The sequence below is a fragment of the Antrostomus carolinensis genome, unplaced genomic scaffold (genome assembly GCF_000700745.2).
Source record: "Antrostomus carolinensis isolate BGI_N321 unplaced genomic scaffold, ASM70074v2 scaffold6134, whole genome shotgun sequence".
Lineage (NCBI taxonomy): Eukaryota > Metazoa > Chordata > Aves > Caprimulgiformes > Caprimulgidae > Antrostomus > Antrostomus carolinensis.
The window spans coordinates 19,103-36,387 of record NW_010308614.1 but is presented as its reverse complement, the minus strand read 5'-3'; the positions used below and the strand labels follow the sequence as shown (position 1 = coordinate 36,387).

The following is a 17,285-nucleotide window of genomic DNA, read 5'->3' as shown; positions in this document are numbered from 1 at the left end:
AGGCTGTGGTTATCTGCCTTTCCACATGGGCAGCCAAGTCACTGAAAAGGAAAGAGCAAACTGTGCTGTCAGCTATCATCTTGAGTTGGAGTAGTGGCCCCATCCTTACTTAAATTCAGAAAAGCAAATGAAAAAAGTTTCTCTAACTTCCTTATGGGAAATCAAGTGAATTCATGTGAAGATCTTTATCTCTCATGGGTTATCTTTCAAAGGTAATTAAAAACCAGAAGTAGAACAACAGCTGTAATTGGTTTTCCAGTTTTCATTTTTCTGCTCATCTGACAGGAATGACAGCATGCCCAGACCCAAGATCTTTAGAACCCAAGAGAAGGTAAACAAATGAAGATCAAGTACCTGATGCTATTATTAATCACTAATAACACTTTCTACCAGACTCTCCCAAGTCATGTTCATATTGCTTTTCTGCCTCAAGGGGATGTTTCTCATAATTTCCTAGTTAGTCCATAAATAGAAATTTTTCCAGAGAAAGATGAACACCAGTAATGATGGAAGACATTTTTGTTTTCTGAGGTTTTCCCCCTTTTTAAATTTAGGAATCATCTGACCACAGAAAGACACATTTTCCTTAGAGGTGCCTTTGAAGACATTCTCAAACTATGACTTCAGGGCTGCAACTGGACTAATCGCTCTTTTAGGAGACAAATTCAGAAGGGAACCCTAAAGAGGGAGTAATCTTCTTGTATTTAAAAAAACCCAAACAAACAAACAAACAAATCTTCTTGGTCCATTCCACTGTAGATTATGATCTGTATTACCTCTCTAGTACTTCAGAATATTGCAGCCACATACTTTTTCCTCATCTGTATGATTGAGTTGGGTTTGCCTCCTATGAGAATTAGGAAGTGTGTTAATTTTCTAATAGATGGCTTTCTTCTGTTTAGCATTCATCTCTCTGGTTTTCTTATTTTTTAGTCCTTATAAATAGCTGGGAAGGTTACTGAACTTAATGTGAATTACTGTAAAAAGAAGGAAGTGCAACACACTTTCAGTCTACCACTTGATTTTTGTCAGCCAGTCAATTCAGCGTAAGTCAACCAGGCAAAGGGTTCTCTTTAACATTTTTTTTCTTTTGTCATCGGTTCAAGAACAGCTTTTGTTTTCCCATCTTTGAAACTGTTGAATAATGAATTCCATATGTAGAGCTAGCAAGAGAGCTGTTTCACAGCTAAAGATGAAACGTTAGTTTGCCAGCATCATTAAGCTTTGTTAATAATGTCTGTGAACAACAGCAAAGCAGCCTGTTTGAAGGGGTCTTTTAGTTCACTGATGAATGTACTTTAAAACTGAGTAAAATAATAATTAGAACAGCTTTGCTTTTACAGTAATTACTTACTGAAAATAATAATTTAGAAAGGTTTACATATTTACCTTCTAATTTTTTTTTTCACATTAGGGCTACATTGGAATTTATATTTAAAATTTTATTTTTATTTTCTCAAACACAAATATGGTGTAACTTTGTATTTAAAAGTTTTGTATTTCATAAATTTTACCTGTATAAACATAATCATATTGCAACAGTCATGCTTAGGTGATGAACTTGTCTTACTTCCTCCAACTCTTTTTTTTTTTAACTGAAGTGGAGATACGAGGCAAATATCTGTGTTCTTCTTACTTTCTTTTTTCCAGTAGATAATGTCTATTAGATTTTTGTGATCACAGTATTAAACTAAGTGTAGCTGGCTAGAAAATGCACATGATCATTAGTGAAGGTGTAGCTCTAAGTACTTGAACTTGAGTGATCTTACATGGTTTTAATCTAGACTTACTCAAATCTCAATCTGCTGTTGTTTTTTGAAGGAGACAGGTGGTATATCTGCATAAGAATGTCAAGAAGAGTGCTGTATATTTTTAATGATTCCCTCAATACTTTGGTAAGACTAGATGAATTTCTGTCTCACAGTCTGGAAAAACTAGGTAGTCCTCCTTTTAGCAGTAGTGTACCCACTGAACTGGAGAAGAGAAGGAAATAAGTACTTTTATTAGTGTGAGATTTGAGTAAAAGTGTTCCACTGTTAGAAATTGTAATTTTTTTTTTTATTCTGAGTTTCTCTGCAATTATCAGATTGACTGATATGCATAATGAAATGCAGTAGCATATGGAAATGCTTGCTCAGGTCTGAAAACCTGTAAGCAGTATTCTCATGGGAGCACAGCAGTCTGTCCAGCTGCAAGACCAACAGAAAGGAAAAATATTTACCCATGGGTTAGGATCAGACAAATGTTCCTGTATCAGTGCCAAAACTTGTGGATCTTAACTGTGCTTGTCTGGCGAAATTTTGAAGGCAAATCTTTTAGAAGGATCAGTATTGCTCAGTACTGAAATAATACATTAACTTATGCTAATACATGGAAACATTATTCTCCATCCTCCTCCTTGGCTGTCTCTCTACTTTTTGTTCTAGTCTCTGCTTGCTCTTGCTCACACAGTGAAAAGTGCAAAATGATGCATTATTGCTCATCTTTCATCAGTCACACACATCTTCAGTTACCTTTATTGTTATGTAGTGGGGGGAAAAGTGAAAAAGTTTATAAACATTTGTATTGTGGTCTTCTTTTACAACAACTCTGTAATGTTTCTGTTCTGTTTCTAGTCCTGCAAACACATCTTAACATCAACTGTTATGCAGTTAAATACTTTGAATAGCTGATTTCACAGGTGGTTGATTGCTGTTAGTTATTCTTGTGAATAATGCATACATCTTTGAGTAGAAGGGTAGAATATGATATTTTTTTTTTCCCCTAGCTAACTGAATGATAATGTTTATAGTGTTAGCTAATCCGTTAGGATTCACAAAGGAAATTGCAGGTTATTAACTTAATTACGTTTTTGCTTCAGGAAAAATTGCCCACACCGTTTATCACTATGAAAAAATTAAGAAAGAAAAATAATGGTAAAGGCTTGGACCTACATGTTTTCCATTGATATGATGGTTCTTTGAAAGAGTTTTTTGGAAATAAATTTGGGGATCAAATAAAGCAAATTCAGTTGTCATTTGAAATACTAAGAAAAGTAAAATTGATAAATTACAAACATGGAGGGATGCAAGTAGTTATGTACAGTAGTTGTGGTAGAACAATAGCCAAAAGGTAGCCAGTGAGGACTTAAGTTTTATCTTAACTAGAGTGATGCTTGAACTAAATACAAACTTTCTGCATCTAATACAATGTTTAGACTTCAGTCTTTGTCTTAAAGCGTCTTTATCACCACATCTGAAAGGTCTAGTGTAGACAAATAAGGCCAAATGCACTTTAGTGCATGTTAAACTGAACAACTAAAAGCTCTATAATTCAAAAGATGGGATTTGGTCTTGGCTATGCATACCTAGACCGGCTTTTAAATGATAGGTGGGTAGAGATAACCAGGGTGCAGCATGGAATTCAGTGTGCCTTAAGACCTGGATTACTTGACTTTGCACCCTTCACTGAACCTTCAATTCAGTGTTACTGGTAGTGTAGCAAGCTACATAAAACCATTCCTACTGTAGATGTTAGAGGGAAACTGTATATTTAACTTGAATTTATCTTTATTGTATATGCCTCTTTAGCTAGCATGTCAGAGAGACTATTTCATATAGTAACACCTGGTCAGATCAATAGCTGTACCTTTGGTCGGTTGATTGAAATCATAGCTTGCAAGCTGTGTCCTTCATGTAGTAAGGACAATATTTGCTTGTACAGGTTTAGTTAACTACCAGGGTATCATTCCTTGTAGTTACAGCCAGAGGATTGCTGGGCATTTTACAATTGAAATAATTGCTACGCAACAGACTAGATAGCAGAGGTGTTTGCTTTTGGTGATTAAAAGGTCAACACTTGTTATATTTTCTGTAACTAACGTAGCTCTTGTTTTCTTTCCTGGTGACTGTTCTGCAAATGGCCATCATTTGGGCAATATTTTTTTTTTTTTTTCTAATTATGTCATTTTGACCTCACAGTGACTTGTTAATGTTGCATTTTATGATACTAATGTAGGGCACTCTCACTGAATAACTTGCACATTTGCTTTGAGCAAGCTGCCACATTGAGTGTTGGTAGTGTCACATACTCAGTTCACTTCATACACCACTTTGAACTTATCTCCTTTGTTTTAATTTAGGGCTATTAGCATCTCCACAGTCAGCACCTGGAAATTTAGACACTGGGAAAAGTGGAGACATTAAAGGTACTGGGACAGGCGGAAGCAGAGAAAACAGCACAGTTGATTTTAGTAAGGTAAATAAATTTTAATACATTAATGTTTAACGCAGAATTACTGTGTAACAAAAAATGTAACCAAGAGGGCAGTTAACAACCACCACAACTAAGACATATATATATATATATATATACGCATATGTATGAGTGTACACAAGACATACATACTAAGACATGACCTTTATGTACGAGTGTCAGAATATGGCATAAGATAAATGTGTCAACTATTTGAAACACTTCCCTGTGGGACTGAACTTTGTTTTGTTTGATCTTTTCAGTATTTTGGTAACAGACACTGTACTTCCGTGTACAGGGGGAGATATTTTCAGATCTTCTATGAAAACAATTTTGTACATGGTGTTGTAACACTGTTTTCTAGGACTGACCCCCATCCCCCTCCCCAAGAGGACTTTTAAGGGGGATTTGCTTTATACATTTTGTTTTCTATACTGAAGTGTATTATACATCTTAATCATTAGGAACGTACAATATCACTTTCTGAAGAAAATCTTGTGTAATTCTATAAAACCCTTGCATGTAAATTTGCTGGGCAAGTTCCATTATGGCTTTTGCTATAAAACTCAGTCTGTACTGTCATTTGAACTGTGAAACACTAAGAAAATTGATTTGCCAAGTTAAATTATTATGTTTAAGGAAAACTAACTTGCACTGTAGTTCTCATCTCATCATGGCAGGTGCCATTTATTCCTGCTCCTCTGTCACAGTTTTTATGTTTTTGCTTGGCCTGTCCTTCTGTACACCTGCCTTGTCTCCTGTTGGGCAGGAGTCAGCCTCCTGGCACTGTAGTTGTGGCACACTTGGTGTGGGACTCAAGAGGCCATCTGTAAGTTCTCCAGATAGCAATGTAAATAGTGCTTGTGTGTGTGTGTGTGTGTGCGTGTTTGTATGTGAACACCGAGTTCATGTGCTCTACCACTTTCTAATACTCTTCTGTAGTTATGTACAGAAATGAAAGTTAAGATTTTTTCAGCCATCATGTTCTTTATGGATGAAAACATAAATGTACAAATTATGTTTCAAAATTATTAATAATTTGAAATATGCAGCTGTGAAATAACTAATCGCATTCTGGAAATGATGTGTAACTACATGAACTCTCCTTAGCTAATTGTGCATAGACTTTTTTAAAGTTATGTCCATCATAGAATGTTTGTCATGATAAGTAATATTAGAAAGGTGGTTATGCAGTTTGGAGTGTTCTAAAATATAGTAAGTGGTAGTAATTCTAACTTTTAGAAAATTAGTTTATTTTTAGTTGGCTGGCTGGCATTTTCTACATTTGTTTGTCTTCTCTGTACTGTGGGATATTTAATTTGCTTTTTAATTTTTCTGTGTAGCATAAATGTCTAGTAAACGCTGATAAACTTACATAATTTCTCCTAACAAATGTAAGGGAATAAACACTTGTTTCATCTTTGTATGAATAGGTTGATATGAACTTCATGAGGAAAATTCCTTCAGGAGCAGAAGCATCAAATGTGCTAGTGGGAGAAGTAGATTTTTTAGAAAGACCTATTATTGCTTTTGTGAGGCTCTCCCCTGCTGTGCTTCTCTCAGGTCTCACAGAGGTTCCGGTTCCTACACGGTAAATAAATGTGTGGAAAGTCTAGCTTTACTTATACAATAAAATAGTGATATTTAAGATCTCAAATACTTGTAGATTTTTATAACATGTTCTGTTAAGCTCGAGAAATGTAGACTTTTGTTTAGCATGATGCTAGTCATTCGCTGCAAAATTTGAAGGAATGAGACCCACCAGAAAATTATCAGAATGCTTTAAATATATATGATGCTGCTTTAAGCAAGTACAGAAGTTGAAACTGATAACTGACCTGGAGTAAAAGCAGTGAGTCTTCCAAGCCTGTGTTGTTATTATAGAGATGGACATGAAGATTGTTATAGTTCCCTTCAGTGCGACACAATGTGACAGCGGGGAAGAGTTCACTAAGTCTGAAAGTCTGTTTAATCTGAAGCTCTGCTTTTTGCATACAAATATGCTGTATATGAATAACCTAGTGGTAGAAAAACTTAACTTTTTAATTATGTGCCCAGATCTACGTGATTGACACTGGGGTAACCAATCTGCAGTTAATACATTGGATCAGTTTTCAGTCTGCTACATGCCATCCAGCCTGGTGGGCCTACCCCCACTCCCCCAAAGTCATTGGTCTTACTGGTATCCTGTGGGTTTATTTACCACAGATGGTCAAAATGTCAAAGTACAGGTCCCATGAGGCAGATAGCAGGTCATTTCATCAGTCATCATGGAGGACACTTCCTTTTCTGTGCACATTGATGTACTGGGCTGATATGTGGTGTTTGGAATAAATTTGAGTGTTTATGTCTTTTGGTGGGTGGTTTTTTTTGTTTTAAAATGATCAAAGTGCATGTTTATCTTTGTATTTTTCATCTTATGTACTCTAATGAAAGGCAAAAATATTCTTGGCAACATTCTTATAGATAGATCTGAGAATTTTCAGAGGATAGTTGATGTTAGTGCTTGTAATGTTTCTAGGAAAATCCAAAATTTTTTGCATAAAGATTATTGTATTAATGTAGCTGAATATTTCAGAATGGTGTAGACTTGCAGATTTGGAATAGCCTACTTGATTCTGAAGATGCAATCTCAGTTTTGGTTAGGGTAGTCAACTTGCAAGGGAAAAATAAGAGATTTTTGTACTGTAAGGTGAAAGAAGGCACTGTTTTTTTTAAACATGTTGTACTTAAGCACTTAATGGAGTATAGAAAGAAGATTGTGAAAAGAATTACTGAGGATCACTCTTTGGTTTGTATGCTTTTGAATTTATTAGGTTACTAGTGCTGTGCATTTATCATGTGATGTACCCAGTAACTGCAAGTGAGAGGGATTTAACTCCTGTGAAGAGGTGATCATCAGGGAGGCTAGAATAGGTCATGAAGCTCCTAAGCTCTCAGTGAGGGGGTCTTTGTCAGAAAGTTTTTATAATCCAGAGGAGATATTCATTGAGCTCTAGCCTGTGGATTTCTATTACGTTTATTGCATTATGAGAAGTTGAAAAATTAGGATTAATTAAGAAGATTTCAGAGTAATTTTGGTTTGGGTTCAAGTTCCTTTCAGTAATGAGTTTGAGGCAAGTCTCTTCTTAGTCTTGCAGCATTGTTTAAGATCTGAAATTATGAAGAACATATTTTTACTATACCACTAAATTTTCTTTAAACATTAGTGTGAAAGAACCCTCTAAGAATATTCAGATGAGTCAGGTGTATTTATCTTGATTTGTATCTCCACAGGTTTTTGTTCTTGTTGCTGGGACCAGCAGGAAAAGCTCCACAGTACCATGAAATTGGAAGATCAATAGCAACACTTATGACAGATGATGTGAGTGATGTATTTTAAACACTTTTAGTTAAAGTAGTCTAGAATAATGTATTTACTGACTGTTTTCAGTAAATATATTCTAGTGACAGGTTAAAGGGAAAAAAACCCCAACAAACTGGTTAAATGAAGAACTGTAAACTTTTGAAGTCATATACCTAGAGTCCTGTTGGATGGTTTTGGAGAGCACAGGGAAATCTGGACTTTTTAAAACTATCGTTATCTCCCTGAGCAAAATCAGGATGTTTTAATTCTGACTTTACATTCAGCACCACCTGCTGAATTGCTTGTAATTATTATGGTTATCTAGCAGATATTCTAATGTTTCTTTACTCTAGAGCAACTTAAAATTTGGAAATGTAAACCAGAAATTGGTCATTTTACAACTGGGCAGCTGGTCTGTGAATACAATATTGTTCAGTGTGAAAAGCGAATATTAAAAATAGCTTCCAATTTTTTACGTAGGCTGATTTTTAGGAATACTATAAATCATTGAACTAGAAATATTCAAATTATTCAGTGGTCTAAAAAGACCTAAACAGGCTTAAAAGGTCTAATTTACAATTAGAAGACTTAATGATTGATCTTGGGAAACACAGTTCAGGTTTCAAAAGTACAGAAGCAATTTAGGATCATCTTCAGTGAACAGGTTTTTTATAGCAGAACTAGCATTTTTTTCTCTCTGTGTAAAATACATCATGAGATTCAGGGATTGTTTTGTTTAAATACTACCCATCTGTCAGTTCAGAGTTTGTATTGTAGAAGTCTGTAAAACAGTGTTGTTGAAGTTGTTTGTTTTGGTTTTGGTGGGTGTTTTGTTTTGGTTTTTTTAAGTAGTAGGAAGATTGCTTTTATGTGCTTTTTAAGAGGTCTTTTAAAATTAATTAAGCTAAAGTATACAAATGAATTTCTTAGTAAAAAATGGTGTTTTTGTTTGAAGGTTACTTAAAGTATTTTTGTCCTGATATATCACAGCATAGTGGCACAGTGACTGTAGGGCAGAATCATTCAGGCAATGGTACATGAACTTTATTTATTGAATACTGAAGGTAACTTTTAAATTAATTTTAGAAATGAACTCAATATTCCCTTTGAGTTTGAAGATATAACTTCCTTATGTTCCATAGGGCTGTGCGTAAAGGTAGTTCTTAATGTGAAAGTATCCAGGTAAAGTAAAAGCCTAAATTTTGAGGACCTTTAAAAAAATTTCCAGTGCCTTTTTAAAAATAATAAAGTGTTCCTTGTAATCAGTTACCTTAAAAAAAAAAAACAACCAACCAAAAAACAAACCGAAGCCAAACAAAAAAAAAAAAAAATCCAAGCCAAACGAACAAAAACAACACAAAACAAAAAAGAAAAACCCAAACAGAACCAAAACCAAAACAATGTTGGGTACTTTCTTCTTGTAGGTTTTCCATGATGTTGCCTATAAAGCAAAAGACCGAAATGATTTGTTGTCAGGAATTGATGAATTTTTAGACCAAGTGACAGTCCTGCCTCCAGGAGAATGGGATCCATCTATACGAATTGAGCCACCAAAAAGTGTTCCTTCCCAGGTAAAAGCAAAAAACAAAAAAAGTCCAGTAGAGAGCTCCCATGATTTTTGCTTTGAAAATGCCATTTCCCAATGCAAGTAAACTGTGTACTGAGTGTAAACTGTAGTAAAGCATCAGGAAAGCCCCCACACCCATTTGGAAGAAGTGGTGGATTGGGCATTTAAGTTTAAAAAAAAAAAAAAAAAAGTGTTGAATCTGTATGTACTGTATTTCCTCTAGTGATAGTGGAAATGAGTTCATGTCAGATCTAGGAGAACTGGTCCAAAATTGTACCTGTGTTCATATTATAAATTTATTATTAAGCTATCAATGATCAGCAAGAATATTGTAGTTCTTATAAAAAATGTTATTTGCACACGGCGTTGATTGAAATGTTTAAATGGATGTTGGTGAGCCTGTAATGTTCACAGAATGTTTATGAAGTAGATAAAAATGGATTGTATTTCTCAGTTGTGATACAAGCTTAGAATGAGAGCTGGACCTTAGAGGGTCTCTTTCTTCCCTCTTTGTAACTGAGGGGAATTCCTGCCACCAGGATGAAAGGTGGGAGGACAGCCTGATGTTGGTGTCTAACCCAGTGGTGCTTTGGGGGAGTGAGTAGAACAGAAAGGGTGGCAGCAGTGCAGTTTATTCATGAATAGCCTGAGGCTACCACTGTTTCCAGAGAAATTTATGAGCAGCTGATGAGCAGCTTGCTCAGCAGGAGAAGGACTTCTCATTTATACTGGAATGACTTCTCATTCATAATTCAACTAAGTACTGTGTCATAAAGTGAGGACAGTTTCTGTTGTAAGCTAGAGGCTTCTGCTTGGGAAATGACTGAGGAAAAAAAATACAAAGGTTTCTAGGCCACATGGTTGAGTCTCTGTCTTCAAAATACAGGCTCAGGCCACATGGTTGAGTCTCTGCTTTGTCTTCAAAATGTATCTCAGGGACATATTTCTTATATAAAGAGGGAAGATTAATACTGTTGTGCAAGGTACTAAAAAGATCTTTTTGGGGTTGTTGTGCAGTTCTAGTTATCTGTACTCAACAAAAGATGAACTTGGCAAATGGAGGACTGCTGATAAGATGGGAATATGAAAAAGGTTTGGAAGACAGAGTCTCTGCACGGTGTCTTTGGCCCTTCTAAAGTTTTTTGGTTTTTTTTTTTTTTTTTTTTTTTTTTTTTTTTTTTTTTTTGTTTTTTTTTTTTGTTCTTGTTTTTATTTGTTTGTTTCCTGTAGGAGAAAAGGAAGGTACCTAAATTTCCAAATGGATCTACTCCAACAGGAGAGACTCTCAAAGAAGAAGGCCATCATGCTGGACCTGAACTTGAGAGAACTGGAAGGTGTGTTCACTTCCCTAAATACTAGCTACCATAAAGAAATAAGTGATAAATCTGCACAGTTTTTAATGATTACATTTGAACATACAAAATGATGGTATAAGTGTCAGAGCACATCCTTTTTCCTTTTCAAGTGTTGGATTCTTGCCTGTAAATGCCAATCTGCTTAAAGCATTTTCAAGCCTGTGGCAATGTTTCTCAACACATTTGTGAAGGATTTCATATAAGACGCTGCCTAATTTAACTGATTTTTAAGAGTTGGGTTTTAATTTTTAATTGTCAAGAGCGTGCAATTATCATAATTATAGCAGGAATATACAATTTTCAGTATTGGGCTAGGTACTAAAAATTTCCGTTAATGCAAATCTGTTTTATTAAAGGTATAAAATGGAACAACAAGGAATACAAAGTATCAGAATATACTTCGGTACTAGTTAGGTTTTGCTTAGGTTTCTTTTAGAACTAAAAGAAAATTGAAGGAATTACTTTCAGTAGAGTTGCATTGTTGTTCTCTGTCAATTCTGAAATACTTGCCAAAAAAAGTCCCCAACATTGGAAATATCTGGTTAAGATTATCATTAATGTCTCATATGAAAGAGTAGAGATTAAATCAACTGAGAAATTCTGGAAAAGATGTACAATGTTGTTATCCTCAAAATGATAAACTTCCAAATGCATCTTTCTCATACCTTTGCAAGAAGGACTTTACACCACTTGTGTTGATTTTTGCCATTTTGGCTTTGTTACATTTACTTTTTTGCCTTTTTGCAGACAGTATGTGAAGCGAGAAGTTCATTTCTGCCCACAGGATCATTTCTAGATGAGCCTATTGTTTTTCTTAGGAATGCGATTTTTTTTTTTTTTTTTTTATAATTCAAATTAAAATCAATATTTTGTAGGTGCAAATTATACCTAGTGTTTTGGAGTCTTGAAAGTTTTTTGGAAACTGCCAGAAGCTTTTTAATTTCTTACTAATAACTTTATATTTTTAGTTTTATATTTCCATTTGTAGAATATCTATACACTCCAGATGAAAGCGATGTTATAAATGATAGACCTAAATTTATTTATGGACCTGACCATATATATTGAGAAAATTTGAATCAAAAAGCTACAACTACTTATTGGAGTAATAATATTGAAACGTATCAATGCAGTGGTCTTGGTTGAGGTTTAGCATATTTCTGCTGTTCCTTGTTTTGAATATCATAAGACAGATTTGACTTAAAACATCATTTAGGTAAAATAATTTGCAAAGATACTTTTTCAGTATCTAGCCCATATACAAAAATAACTAGCCAGCTTTTAAAAATGTGGATAGCCTGCTTGATTATATTTTGAATACTGATGAATTGGAGTAGATAAGATTCTCATTTACATTTAAAACTGTTATGCTTTAATCTGGATTATGAAATAGCTAATTTGTGCTGGTAATAGGCACTGGCAGTCATGTGTAGCCCATAGTTTTGAACTAGCTAGAATCCTTTAGTGTACAGTTTGATGAGTTTCATCTCACCTATTTAGGCTTTTTGGTGGTTTGATACTTGACATCCAAAGGAAAGCACCTTTTTTCTTGAGTGACTTCAAGGATGCATTAAGCCTGCAGTGCCTGGCCTCGATTCTTTTCCTATACTGTGCCTGTATGTCTCCTGTAATCACTTTTGGAGGGCTCCTGGGAGAAGCTACACAAGGCAGAATAGTGAGTACAAAGAATGGTAGCGGCCAGGCTTTTAGACCTTCAGAGGCAAGTCACTGTGTGCATTTGTCTCACTTATTTATACTTGTATTTGAAGAATTTACCCACAGCACTTGATTAGCCTGCCCCAGAGCAGATCTTCCCCAAAAGGTAATTGCTGTGGAAAATGTGGGGAACCCCTGTGAACAGGAGAAGATGCACAGTGGAGGTAAAAAATGTTTATCCTGCCTTGTTGGATGAATGGCTTCATGAATTGAGAAAGGGCTTGCATTGCCTTCTTTTCGGCTACTTAAAAATAATGAATAGCAGTGAAGATACACCATCCCACTAGGCCTACTGTAGGCAAAGTCAGAGGCTCAAGGTGAACAGCCAAGAACATGTACTGGCCTTGAGTAGTAGGCCTACGAGGATGATAATGCCTGCAGTGTATGGGTAGCAGTCAATTGTACATGTAAATAATGGACAGGATATGTGTATGCTTTCACTGTTGGTATGTTGTTAACAATAGAAGAAAGTGGCTAAGGTTTATGAGCAGAAAATACTCTTCATAGTAAACAACTTGAATGTAAACCATACATGTGCAAAATTTTGGTAGTGTGATATTGGGCAGTAGATAACCCCAGCATCCTTTTAACCAAAATATCGTTGCACTTGGGTTTTTGGAGCAGGGAAAGAATACTTAACATCAGCAATGTTAATAACTTTGTGTTTGTGTCAATTGACTTCTGAGTAAACTAGTTTGAAGTGTATTTTCTGTTTTTAAATCTATCATGAAGAAACAAGGCTCTGTCCTTTTGTGGGAGGGAAGGGTGTATTCAGACACGTCCTTTACAAATTTTAAGATTCTAGTAACACTTGTGACTCTATAAAATTCTTCTTGATACTTAGATCAAGTTTTTAAACTTGTGGTGTATTCAAATGCAGTTAACTATTTTGTCTCTTTCAAGTAATGCTGTTGACTCAGATTTTTGTTTGTTGATGTAGCACTTCAAGCTGATAGCAAATACTGAATTATATCTTTTCTTTGCATTGTTTTTGCCGCTCTAAATATAGGAATGATTATCAAAATGTCAATGTAATTTTTGAATGTACATCATGTATGATTATGAAAATACACTCCTTTTAAAGCTTGATTCTTAAATACCTTCTTTCTTTTAGCTATCTGGAATTGTTTGCAGGTTTGTTCCTGCCTTCAGATACTTGGTGTGCATCATTGAATATAAAATTTAGTTACTGCACACACATGTTCAAGCACAGTAACTGACATTGTAAGGTACACAGTTTGTGTTTGAAACCTTCCCTCACATTCCCAGAGGTCATCACCTCCACAGTACTCCTGTCCCTGCCACCCTGATTGAGAGCCCCAAGGTTAATGCATTGACTAACCAAAAGTGCTAATTCAGAGGTAATAGAACAAGAGACTGAGATTATATATTTTTCCCCACTATAATGAAGAAATGCCTCAGGTTTTCTTTTTAATAGCTCCAGTTCAGTAAACAGTTTTGCCCAATTTTAGATGCTTTACTGAATTGGAGCTTAAGTTTGCATAAATACTGTTTTCTTAGGCTTGCATAATTGCAAAATAGCAAACACTTGAATATTGTACCACAAACCCTTTAATCTGTAATCCATTACTTTTTATAGTTGTAAATGGTGTAGTTAACTATTTTCAAATAACTTTAATAACATTTTAGAATCTAAAAACTCCAACCCCTCTCTTTTGAGGTGCACTTTAACTTTTGTTTAGCAGAAAATGTTGTAGTAAAACATTTAATTCAAGAATTGAAGTAGATATCTTCAATTAAAAGGAATGCATTACCAAGTGGGACATTGGTTTACTGCTCATTTATTTTTGGTGTCATGTATACATAAACCAATATTGTTCAGTAGTTTCCCCGTCACCTCCACCTGTCAGCTTTTTCTTTTGTAATGCTTGGTTGACTGATGCAGGTTTGATGCACCATATCATGTTTTGGTACAGGTATGTTGCAATATATATATATATATATTTTTTTTTTTCTTTACAGAGACAGATAATTATTTCTGTAAACTACATGTTGTGTAACTTTTTTTAAAAAAAATTGTAGTAATTTTTGTTATGTTTTTCCTTCATAGCTAGCAGGACTAGTAGCTTGTTCTCATGGTTTTGGATGGCTTTATGTTTCTCAGGAGTGAATTTTTCAAGATTTTTTTGTCCATTATATTGTTACTACAAAACTGTGTTAACTTTTTTCTCAAACATCGATGTTAATTGCAGTGCTTTTTACATCTTGTCTTGTTTCTAAGTTAATGCATCTTAAAACTGTATTTATGCAGATGTGAAGCTAAATGCTAACCTGAAAGACACATATTATAGCAGTTTCTTTTTCCCCAAACAGAGTGCAATAGAGTCTCTCTTTGGAGCCTCATTAACTGGGATTGCCTATTCCCTCTTTGCTGGGCAACCTCTTACTATTTTGGGGAGCACCGGACCAGTTCTAGTATTTGAAAAAATATTATTTAAATTTTGCAGGTAAGTGATGTTTGTATTGGCATAATGCACTTTCTAACTTTCTAGTCTCTTAGAATACCTGTAAGTGAAAGCAGATGTGTGTTCAAAGTGGATGTCCAGGAAGATGGAAATGCAGCAGCAAGAGACTGAGATGCCTGTGGTTGGGCAAAGCTATGAGGCACTGATGAGCCTTAATGAGGAAATCAGTGATAAGAAGTGGCTAGGCCTTAGGTAGAAGTTTTATGTTCTGACTGTGTGGCCATGTTGGCTTTGATTCTGCAGGGATAAACAGGGATTGATCTGACTTCTTAGGAGAAAGCATCTAGGTAGTTCTGGAAACATCATCCCCATGATGCTTCCCAGGCTAGGTAGTTGCACCCTCCTATCCTGGAAACACCCAGCAGTGTTGCTTTGCTTTGGTGGAAGGTGAGACAGAAGCATTTCTGCTTCCTTCATAACTAACATCAAGGATGATAAAAGTGGTAAATACCTACAGAGCCTGGCCTGAGTATCTGTTTTCAACTAGAATATAGTATAAGTGACTTTTGGCTCAGTTAATGCCTTTGTTTGTTTCTTCACACAGGGACTATGGGCTTTCCTACCTCTCCCTGCGAACGAGCATTGGTCTGTGGACTGCATTTTTATGCATAGTGCTTGTAGCCACAGATGCCAGCAGCCTTGTGTGTTACATCACTCGATTTACTGAGGAAGCTTTTGCAGCGCTTATATGCATCATATTTATTTATGAGGCACTGGAAAAGCTTTTTCACTTGGGAGAAGTGTATGCCTTCAATATGCACAATGATTTGGATAAACTGACGTTATATTCGTAAGTATCAAGTTTCTATCTGTTAGTAAAACACATAAGGAAAATGTTTATAGAGACATAACCATTTACAACGTGTGTAATATGTAATGTGTGCCTCTCGGTGGAAGGGTAGGAGGAATGCTGGGGGTGGTACAGGCATGAGAAACCTCAGAAAAATTCTATTCAGGATGCTGTGGTATTGAATTTTCTGTGTTAACTATGGGTGGCTCAAAAGGATGAGGGGCTATGACAATGCCTGCTTTTATTACAGCTTTTTTAAAGGTCAGCTTGGAGATTAAAGGTCAGAACAGGAGTACTGCCTTGCTACTTCTCAGGCATCGGAAAGGGTTGCCCAGGGCAGTGGTGGAGTCCCCATCCCTGGAGGGATTTAAGAGTCATGTAGACATAGTGCTTAGGGACATGGTTTAGAGGTGGACTTGTCAGTGTGAGGTTAATGGTTGGACTTGATGATCTTAAAGGTCTTTTCCAATCTAGGCAATTCTGTGCTTCTAGAAATCATGATAGCTTACCCCAACTAGGTGAGGATTATTTCCAGGTAGCTAAGGCATGGAGAGCTTCTGCAACTTTCACGTGCTATGAATAGGGAGTTAATATCTTTAAACAGTGTTGCTTTCTACTGTAATCATGGTGAGTACTTGACTTTTAAAAAAATATATTTTTTTGAAAGAAGAGAATAATAGAAAATACAGTACAGACATATTTTTTTCTTTCTTGACTATGTAGAATTATTATTCCATTCATCACAGTAACTAGCAGTAAAACCATTAGTACAAAAATAACTTTATTTCATTTAAGGAATGCGATAAGCAAGCTATTTAGGTGTATCTCTTTTATATTTGATTTATTTCTGTGGCAGTTGTATATTTTGTATCTGTGATGGGTTGACCCTGGCTGGACACCAGGTGCCCACCAAAGCTGCTCTATCACTCTCCCTCCTCAGCTGGACAGGGGGGAAAAATACGATGAAAGGCTTGTGGGTTGAGATAAGGACAGGGAGATTGCTCAGCAATTACTGTCATGGGCAAAACAGACTCGACTTGCGGAAATTAATTCATTGCCAATCAAATCAGAGTAGGTTAATGAGAGAATAAAACCCAAATCTTAAAACACCTTCCCCCATCCCTCCCTTATTCCTGGGCTCAACTTCACTCCTGATTTCTCTACCTCATCTCCCCCAGTGGCACAGGGGGACTGGGAACGGGGATTATAGTCAGTTCATCACACATTGTTTCTGCTGCCCCTTCCTGCTCAGGGGGATGACTCCTCACGCTCTTCCTCCTCACTCCTCCCCTTCTCCAGTGTGGGGTCCCTCGCATGGGAGACAGTCCTCTGTGAACTTCTCCAACGTGAGTCCTTCTCACGGGCTGCAGTTCTTCATTAACTGCTCCAGCCTGGGTCCTTTCCATGGTGTGCAGCCCTTCAGGAAGGGACTGCTCCAGCGTGGGTCCCCCACGGGGTCACAAGTCCTGCCAGCAAACCTGAGGCAGACTGCTTACCATCCCCCTGGGCCACTGCTCTGCCTGGCAAAGATCATGATACATGCAGGGGACTTCTGGCAGTGTCAAACCAGGTTTTGACTATTGTGTTTCTACTCCAAGATTTCTCCTCACTTTTACATTCATGTTTCTTAAGTACTTCCTTTCAGGATGATTCTGTGTCTGTGTGCGTCCCCCACCCAAGTCTTTTTGTAGTTCCTTTGTTACTATTTAATCCAGGTGATGTTCCAGATGATGTTCATCATCTTCCTCTTCAACAAATCCGTTTTGGGCAAACACCCTCTCACACTGTTTCT

At 36.2% G+C, this 17,285-nt stretch overlaps 1 protein-coding gene across 3 annotated transcripts in view; it reads left to right on the top strand.

The window, feature by feature from the left end:
• The window catches only part of SLC4A7 (solute carrier family 4 member 7), a 42,274-nt gene that overhangs the window by 10,236 nt on the left and 14,753 nt on the right, over positions 1-17,285 (top strand). For all 3 annotated transcript variants that reach the window (XM_010165822.2, XM_029084457.1, XM_029084458.1), the window contains 8 exons: positions 4,121-4,236; positions 5,667-5,824; positions 7,510-7,597; positions 9,004-9,150; positions 10,377-10,480; positions 12,002-12,176; positions 14,552-14,685; positions 15,248-15,493. In XM_010165822.2, coding sequence (XP_010164124.2) covers positions 4,121-4,236; positions 5,667-5,824; positions 7,510-7,597; positions 9,004-9,150; positions 10,377-10,480; positions 12,002-12,176; positions 14,552-14,685; positions 15,248-15,493 — 1,168 coding nt within the window. The remainder of the gene's footprint in view (positions 1-4,120; positions 4,237-5,666; positions 5,825-7,509; positions 7,598-9,003; positions 9,151-10,376; positions 10,481-12,001; positions 12,177-14,551; positions 14,686-15,247; positions 15,494-17,285) is intronic.